The 9,948-nt window shown below is 38.0% G+C and overlaps 1 protein-coding gene across 1 annotated transcript; it reads right to left on the minus strand.

Annotated features, from left to right (window-relative positions):
- Positions 1–1,687: 1,687 nt before the first annotated feature.
- LECT2 (leukocyte cell derived chemotaxin 2) lies at positions 1,688–9,267 on the minus strand (the record flags this gene model as incomplete). Its single annotated transcript, XM_081231956.1, is given in 5 exon segments — positions 1,688–1,908; positions 6,071–6,207; positions 7,680–7,686; positions 7,689–7,784; positions 9,222–9,267. Coding segments are annotated over 5 exon segments (453 nt in total). The 3' UTR covers positions 1,688–1,741.
- Between the last annotated feature and the right edge of the window lie 681 nt (positions 9,268–9,948).

The following is a 9,948-nucleotide window of genomic DNA, read 5'->3' on the forward strand; positions in this document are numbered from 1 at the left end:
ACGCGGGCCTCTCACTGTTGTGGCCTCTCCCATTGCGGAGCACAGGCTCCGGACGCACAGGCTCAGTGGCCATGGCTCACGGGCCCAGCTGCTCTACGGCATGTGGGATCTTCCCGAACCGGGGCGCTAACCCGTGTCCCCTGCATCAGCAGGTGGACTCTCAACCACTGCACCACCCGGGAAGCCTTTGATTTCCTTTTTATATATTTTTATCACATATGTATATGTGTTCCTAAAAATTACATTTTGGCTTTAACTGTTTTGACTTTATAAAAAGAGTATCATGCTATATGTGATCCTTTGGGCTTTTTTTTTTTTTTTACTCAATTATATTGCTATGATTTATCTATTTTGTTATGTTTAGCTGAGGTTCACTGCAGTATAATATTCCATCTATAACTAAACCACAATTTGTCCATCTTCCTACTGATGAGCGTTTGAGTTGTTCCAGGTTGTGCTATGACAAATAGTGATTCATGAACATTCTTATACATATGTCCTAGTGTACAAATGCAGCCACTTCTCTCCAGTAAAAAAGTTCAATTGACTGCATTTCCTATAGCATATCTACACTAGGAATGGAGTCATTCTACAGGAGTTTTCTGCATTCCAAAGAGTTTAAGCAAAAATTCATGAAGAAAGTTTCCAGAAAGATGAATTCTCCTTACTCATTTCTTACTGACTGCCTAAAATCTACAGAGCCATATTATTTCTGGTCCTTTGAACATTCATATGGTTTTATTTCTCCTTTGTACCTGTTGTCAGCATAACCAGGACAGAATAATAAGGATATACAATGATGTGTAAGAATCAGTAGCTATGATAGGTGTATGGCTAGATGAGGTTGACTGACTTGGTTCCATGAGATACTTCAGGTTAGGATAGACCTCTTTCTCTTTCTAGTACTCCCTGTAATGCAATCTGAAATCTAGAATATTCCATATTACCTTGGACTGCTGTCATTCATTACCTGGAAGATCAACTGCTTAGATAGAGCATGGGAATGTGTGGATATAAAGGCCAGCAGACTCTGTCTTACCCGTGTAAACCCCTCACCCTCCAAGCACTTTGACAAACCTAAGGCTATTGCTGAAATTCTTTACTACCTTAACTCAAAAGAAGCCTCCGGGCCTCCCTGGTGGCGCAGTGGTTGAGAGTCCGCCTGCCGATGCAGGGGATACGGGTTCGTGCCCCGGTCTGGGAGGATCCCATATGCCGCGGAGCGGCTGGGCCCGTGAGCCATGGCCGCTGAGCCTGCGCATCCAGAGCCTGTGCCCCGCAACGGGAGAGGCCACAACAGTGAGAGGCCCGCGTACCGCAAAAAAAAAAAAAAAAAAAAAGAAGCCTCCAGTTTATTCACCTAATATTTATCAGGTTATGTGTCTAGCATTGTACAACACTCTATTCTTGTACCCTAAAAACACTTCAGGCTTTTTCTTATTTTCAAGCAGAAAGCTAGTGGGACCAGTTTGAATTCATATGTTTATTTATCTTATGTATTCAGGACTGTGAAATCTTTAAGAAAAAACACACCCCAGATCCCATAGATTACAGATCAGACCTGAGAGATTAATTGACCCTCAAAACATCAAAGTGGCAATAAGTTGAAACCAACATGCTTTTTTCTTTCTTGCATTCATCATGTTTCTGTTTGAACACAGGTTTCTTGAAAAGCAGAACATGCACCCAGGTTTTAAGAAGGTGGCTCTCTCTTTAGAAGATCTGGTTATTTGTCTTCCATTTATAGGTACACAGTAGGATCACTCAAGTCACAGTTTTCAATGTGTACGTGAGATTGTATGCCAGGATAAACTTTCTGCAAGGGCAATATAGTGCCCAGTTTTTCTCCCTTCTTGATAGAACCTTTATATTTAATTGGCTTAATGTAGAACATTTTAATACAGAAACCTAAAAGAAAAGAAGTAGTAAAATTATTCATTATCTGGGTTTTGGTAGCCTTGAATCAGAAATTGTAAAAAAAAGAAAAAAAAACCCAGAAATGAATTAAAAAATACAAAAAGAAAAGAAGGTTGATTAAACTCAATGAGGGAGTAGAAGAAGATGACAGAATCATATCAGAAATGAAGATTAAAATTACAAGATGCCTAAGGAAGAATAGGCTCAAATGAGTATTTAAAAAGGCATTGAAGAATAGCAGAAAAACACCAGGTAACTGAGAAAATTGACCCAGAACAATGTCAACTCCAAGACAGATTCCAATAAAACTATTAGACTTTAAAGACAAAGAAAAATGGAAATAACAGGCACAAGAATACAAATCTTTTTAAATATCAAAAGAAAAATTTTAAACGAAGACCCATCAAATAGAGAAATAGAGATAATACCATTATAATACCATAATTACAACATAAAATAATGACAGTGTTTGGACCAAATATATGAGTTGTATCTATAAATGTTAATTCATATAGTAAAAAGATTTTCCTATTGGCTTGGAAAGCAAAATGCAATTCTATGCCATATACAATAAAACAGTAATTGGAAAAGGCTAAAAATTCAGGACTGGAAAAGATTTGCTATGTAAATGGAAGGAAAAAGGAAAGCAAGGATTATGATCCTGTTACCAGAGAGTGAAATTCAGGCCAAAAAGCATTGAAACAAGACAAAGGAGGACAATGTATAATGCTAAATCCGATGAAGATATAATTATCTATGCAGTAAATAACACAGAAACCATCTATATAAAGGAGAGAATACAGGAGGTACAAGGATATATAGATAGAAACCCAGTAGTGGCAGAAGACTTCAACACACTTGCATCAGTGAAAACAGGTCAAGTGGACAGAAAACGTAAGTAAGGCTATAAAATTGTCCTGTCCAACACAGTAGCTGTTACCCACATATGACTAGTCAGTGCTTGAAATAGCTAATCTGAATTAGATGTGCTTTAAGTATAAGATACACACTGGATTTTGAAGACAGTACTCCCCAAAAAGTAAAATATTCCTAATTTTTATATTAATTGCATTTTGAAATAATAATTTGGAGGTATTAAGTTAAATATGTTGTTAAAATTAATTTCACTGTTTCTTTTTACTTAATATGATTACTGAAAAGTTAAGATTGCATATGTGGCTTTTATTATACTTCTGTTGGACAGTACTGTTATAGAAGATCTATGGAAAATTAATAAGGTGCACTTTATGTACATATATTAAACAAAAATATGTGCAAGACCTCTACATTGATACTAATACAACTCTAATTAAGCTACTAATACAACAGTGTAAGAAGACCTAAATAAATGGAAGATTTAACAAGTTCATTGATTGGATGACTTTCATTACTTTTAAGATAACAGTTCTTCTCAGTTTGATCCTGTATGATGAATGCAAACCCAAAGTCCCAGCAAGATTTTTGGTGGAGATCGACAAACTGATTCTGTAATTTATTTGGTAATGCAAATAACCCAAGAATTGCCAAGACAATCTGAAAGAAGATCAAAGTTGGAAGATTTATACTATTTATATCAAGATGTATTTTAAAGCTATGGTAATTAAGACAGTGCAGTATTTGTGGAAGACTGACAAACTGGCCAGTGAAACACAATAGAAGGACCATAAACAGACCTATGTATATTCAGACCCTGATCTATGACAAGAGATACTGTAGTGCGGTAAGGAAAAAATGGTCTTGGCAAGTTAATGGTACTGAGTCAGATGTCGATATGGGGGGAAATTTTGATCCTTGTCTCATTCCTTACACAAAAGCCAATTCCAGATGGATTATAAATCTCAGTATGAATGATGAAGCAATAGAGCTTGTACCCAGAAACATAGGGACAATACCTTTATGACTAGGGCAGGCAAATGTGTCTTAAACGGGTAATAAAAATGTGTCAACAGTAAAGGAAAATATTACTAAATTGGACTGCATTAAAAATAAGAATTTTTGTTTATTAAAAACATTAGAAAAGTGAAAAGGAACCCATAAAGTGGGAGAAGATACTTATAATACATATATTGGACACAGGACTCATATCCAAAAGACACAAAAAGCTCCCACATACCAATAAGAAGAAGGCAAAATACATGAATAGGCATTTTGCGAAAGACAATATCCATGTTATCAATAAATATGAGAAGGGGCTCAATATCATTAGCCATCATGGAAATGCAAATTAAATTTAAGTGAGATACCGTTACATACTCATCAGAATGGCTGAAATGAGAAAGGTAGCTAGATAAGAGCAAGTATTGTGTATGGAGCAACTGGAACTTTCATACACTCCTGTTGGGGCTGTGAATTGGTACCACTACTTTGGGAAACTGGGTGGCAGTACCTGGTAGCACTGCAGATACATATACCAAGTAACCCAGCAACTCCACTCCTCCAGCATTCTGCCAGTTGCTGAGTATATTGATTTCAGTTATGCATTCTGGTACCGGCGAAATTACCACAGGGTGGATATGTGGATGCACTAGGTCAACTGTAAGATGCACCCTAGGAAAAAACTATGTTGATCACCTGACCCTAGAAGCCCCTAGTCTGATTGATGGACTATAGTGGCTTGGGTCTTTAGGAATTACTGTCAGTTTTGAGCGAGTGTCTTCTTCCCCAGTATACAATCATCCTGCTAAAAGCTGCAGGTCCTTTTGGGGATGGCTAGAAGTAAGGGTTACAGTATAAATTTTTGGCATTGTAATAGGGCCTTTCCTCAGAAGGACTCAGCCTCCCTTTCATTCAAGGGGCTCTGGGGCTGTGAACTGGCTCAAGTCTGGGAATTGGTGGATGGGGTTGGGAGGAAGGTTTTGAGACCCAGTATTGTCATGATTGAAGTCAGAATTTTGTTCATCAGACCTAGAGTGTTTCCATTTATACAAGTCAAATAAGGCTTTAGTAGGCTGCCCATGTATTCAGTTCTAGGTCACCATGATTAACTAGACAATGCCACAGGTCTCTGCTTCTGATGTATCTGATTACTGCTTCAGCTTTGCTCCCTGTTGGATAACCATGACAGCCTTGGCTTCTGAGTGGACTCCATTCAGTGGCAGTAGTTCCTCTTGTCATTTCAGGCTTAGAGAGGATAGCCACCAGATAAACTCCTCAAGGATGTGGGCTCCCTCACAGAGTGTTTCTCACAGCCTTAGAGGAGTGTCCTCCGGATCCACTCCCAACAGGAATGCATGTTTATGTTCATAAAAAGAAATGTACAGAAAGTTCATAGCAGCATTTTCATAATCGCCTAAAACTGGATACTGCCCAGATGTCTGTTTAGAGAAGAATGATTAAATAGATGAAGATATATGCATACAATGGAATGCTCTACATCAATAAGGATGAAGGGACTTAAACTACATGCAAAAACATGAATGAATCTCACAAACCTTATGTGGAGTAAAAGAAGCCCCACTCAAAAAACTGCATGCCGTTTAATTCTATTTAAATCATTTTCAGAAACAGGCAAAGCTAATATGTGGTGGGATAGTAATCACCCTTGCTGGGAATTATGACTAAAAGGTAGCACAAGGGGTCTTTGGACTGCTGCTGATACTCTTGATCTGGTGTAACCAACAGGCTACACAGGTGTGCTCACTTTGTGACAATTCATGGAGCTGGCCATTTTTGCTTTGTGCACTTTGCTGTGTGTATGTTCTACATCAATAGAATTAAAACAACCAAACAATAAGCCCAGAACCTGGAGTACCAGGAGACCCAGCTTTACCTAGAACATAGAGCATTTGAAAATAGTTCACATCAACTCTTGCAGAAATGCCAACATTTTCGAATTGTGGGATTTGGGTGAATGAAAGCGTCTATTCATTACAGTTAATACTGTAATGCTGAAAGTGATTTTGCTTGTAGATTGTTAAGCAAAGCCACATGGGGCCTCAGGAAGAAAGCCCTTCAGTCAACTATAGAGTTAGGTGGGGAGTGTATGCATAAAGAAGATGACTTCAGGGAAAGTGGTGGAACATCTTTGAAAATGCATGGGCTGTTTTAGTTTGGTACCCTTGTCCTTTAGGTCCTAGGTTTTGTCACTTTGAAGGAAGAATGAAACGTCTTTGTATAGAATAGGCATTATACAGGTATATACACCACCCCTTACCTCTTCCAGAGATCTGAACACCACTATTGATGGCATTTTTGTTTTTCTGAGGTTTCTCCTGGCCCACAATCATTCCGGTGAAAGGTGCATACACAGTAGATCCATCCGAGCACAAGACATCCACACCCTGGTGAAGTCTGTGATTTCCAGGATGTAAATAAGAATGAACAGACTGAGGAACTGCCCTGGGAATTTTATTGCCCAAGAACATGGTGTTAGCCCACTGTTCCCAGACCAGGGTATCAAAAGTTGAAGCTGCTGGAACGTTTTGGCATGTCCCAGGTTTCCTCACTCTGTTTACCCAATTTTCACCTCCTTCTCTGCAGGTTGTAATAACCATGTTATAAAGGTTAAAACATTTAAGATAGTAAAACACAGGAAGCCTTTAAAAATGTTAGCCATTATTATTATATGGCATTTTGGGGAAATGAGGCAATCCGTGTAAGTAAATTTTATAGATACCTGAATCTTGACCCCTGCCAGACCACTTAGAAAAGAGATGACTTTTTCTGGGAACTTATTATAAAAGAATCATATGTTACCCTAGTCTTATTTTTCTCTCAGTGGTCCATAAGTCATTACAAACATCACTTATTGTGTATGGTTTTAATATAGTGAGTGATACCTCCTGCATTTATTAAAGTGTGTGGAGCACAAACATAAAATGATCCAAGGTTGTGAGATTTGTCGTCTCCAACAGTCCTCACTGTTGACACTATGCCAGTTCTCCACCAGCCTCTTCTCCCTTCTACTAGTCTACCTGAAAGTCAGATTGATAAGGATTGTTAGCATTAATGTGTAAAGCAACATTGAGCAGATTCCAGGTGAGGAACCAGTAAGTTATTGAATGAGTCAAGTGTATAAAGTTTAGGGTATGAACTAATTGAGTTTTAATTTTGGCAATTCAGAGGCCACTTTCCCCTATGTCCTGTCTCTTAGCCCTATTCCAGGTATGTGAGGTTGCTTTGTAAGTAGTATCTGTGTGAGTGAGAGTTGTTCTGTGATTAGGATGGAGATCAGTGATACAGTTGGACACATGGCTATTTCATCAGAAAGTGGCACTCCCAAGGTAGTACTGTGCACTGCTGAAAGTTCACAGCTGTGTCTCTCACCATCTGGAAGAGGTTACCTGCTTAGGGCCAGCCTCTGGTGTTCACCTCCCAGAGCCTGGGTCAGTAACACCATGGTTTGCTGGGAAGAGGATCCAAAAGCCTGAATTCTAGTCCAGCCTTCATCACCTCCAACTGTGTTTGGCAAGTCCCTTAACCCTTTGGTGCCCCAGTTCAAGTTCCTCATCTATAAAATGGGACAGTAATGTTTGGCTTTCACCTTGGAAAAGCCAGGTGAGATGAGTCAATGTGTGAAAACATTGAGAGAAAACACTGCTCTCCTCTCTCTGGCCCTTGTTCAATGCTCTGTTCCTAATTCAGAGCCCAGAGTTGACGCCCTGTTCTTGGAAGTTGCTCCAAACATGGTAACGTAACTGGTTATATCTCTGAATTTTCCTGCTGTCGGGAGGGAGAGGATGGTGAGCACTTGAAGAAACTTCGGGCAAGGACACTAAGCAAAGAGGTTAAGAGCCAAAAGAGGATACCGTTATGTGTGAAACCCTGTTATCTTTGAGCCGTGTACTGGCCACAGCCGTGGCTGTCACATGTCCTGATCTCATTGGAAGACTTGCCAGCACATATAGTAGCCCATGGCCCAGCCAGTGCTAAAAAGGAGAAACAGGAGAAGCACGTTTCCTGACCACATATTCCCAATCTCTACTATCCTTGTGTCTCCCAGTAGATTGAAAAATTCTGTTTTCACTATACTTTCTAATTTTTCTGTGGTTTAAGGGGTGTAGTTTTCCTTTAACTCCTGATTCAGCTATAAAATGGGCTTTTCCCCTGGTCACGGAAGTCTGTTTTATGACATGTAGAGTATTTGTGTGTTTCTTTATAAGCATTTACCTTTATCATTATAGTTTATTTCAGATTATTCATTAAACAATGGTATAGATTGCACTTTTCAGATTTTTGTTTGCTCATGACTTGGTATGGGGACCACTGTGTTTAGGTTAAACAAAATAAACAGCATGGCTCAAACAAATAATTCTAGAAATTCTAAAGTAATTTTGAAATGTTCTTTATTGCTAGTCTTCATAATCAAATCCAAGAAAATGTTTGAATTAAAGCAGAAGCAAACTCTGCACTAGCAAAGTTTATTTAACACGAAATAAATCTCTTTCATATTTGCAAACATAGAAGAGGAGATTCTTAGAAATGAGAACATGTCAAACTAATTTAGCCTAGACTGGAGTGAGAAGAGAAAGTGGGGAAGGGAATAAAACAATTATTTGAAAAATTATGAAGCAGTAAAAACATGGAGGAGGATGCTGGCTCTCTTTGTGTATTTTGTGCAAACTTTGTTTTTAGTGCGACTTCTCTTTAATAGAGTAGGCACTTGATAAATGTTCATTTGAATTAAATTTCCTGGATTTCCAATTGTTAACGTTCACAGAGAGATGCGTTAAGAAACTCGTCTTGTTACTTCAGGACAGACTAACAAAAACAAGCAAAAGCAAGAATCTGCTAATTCAGTTGTTGGTTTTATTTAAAGATATTTTATCTTCTATCTTCTATATTTTCTCTTCTATGAAGAGAAGCTACAGAATATGGCCATTAAGCCTATTCTTGAATATACCTCTAAAAGGTGGGTTTCATAAGTCTTATACCTTGGAGCCAAGCTTCAAATCTCTTTGGCAACTAATATTTATCCTTCAGAATTGAGACATACATTAGACAGTTTATTAATTTATTCATTTTCTCTTCTGCTGTGTCAGTTCCCCTTTTCCTAATCCATACTAGTCTGTATCAGGAGTTTTATAAATCAGATTCTTATACAAAATTTTATTTTCTAATTTTGTTCCGATTAAGTCCTAGACTAAGACAGAAAGACTTTTCTATTTCTCTCATTAAAGAAACAGAACATTCAGGTGGAAATCATTGAGGACCACCCCTCTCCCCCGTGTATCCTTCCTGTTCCACTTTTAATAACCAAATAGACAAGTTTCTGTTGTGGTTGTGATGTTAATGACTTTTAAATCTATCCTTGAAATCAGTTTTCAGAAGTCAGCCAAGATTGTAAAATTGTAATTTTGACTTACCAGGTGAAATCAAAACAGCCAGAAGGAGGACTCCTGTGGAAAACATTTGGCTTTGGTCTCCCTTAGGATGCTTCTTCCTCTGATACTTAGGATTGCCCCTACACTCTCTTTGAAGAATACTCAAGTTTGAATTAGTATTTTCTAGCTATTTAGCCTTAGAATGCTGCATCTCTCATATCTTTAATTTGTTATGAGACACACAAAACAAATACGAGAACGGGGGGGAATCAGATTCTAATATTCCATGGATAGCTGTTTGGCTCACATGTAGGACCTATGTAAAAGCTTTTGTTCTGAGGAAGCTAACTTTATTGGAAATGCTGACTAAATATTAACAGAAAGTGATAAGGCTGGGTGAAGAGTGACTCTTTCCTGGGCTGTGACTGGTGGGAGAATATCCTGTGAAAAATTGAATGCTTAGTACTATCTTCTAGAAGATCTACCTTTCATTTCCTGGGTAGGACATATTTCAGAAAAGACCATTAATAATGTATGACCCTCTATAACATATTCTTTAGCATATATCCCTTGGGTTCTTTTGGATCATCAGTTCAATTTCATCTGTGTAATGTTTGCAAATAATTTTACTATTTTGATAAAATTATATTTTTTCCTTTAAATATATGATTTTAAATGTTTGCTTGTTTGTAACAATGTAAAATTAACAATATCCAGAGTATCCATAAGCAGAGGAAAAGATGACTTAGGATGTAGTCATACAATGGAG

The sequence above is a fragment of the Mesoplodon bidens genome (genome assembly GCF_964165515.1).
Source record: "Mesoplodon bidens genome assembly, chromosome: 4".
NCBI lineage: Eukaryota > Metazoa > Chordata > Mammalia > Artiodactyla > Ziphiidae > Mesoplodon > Mesoplodon bidens.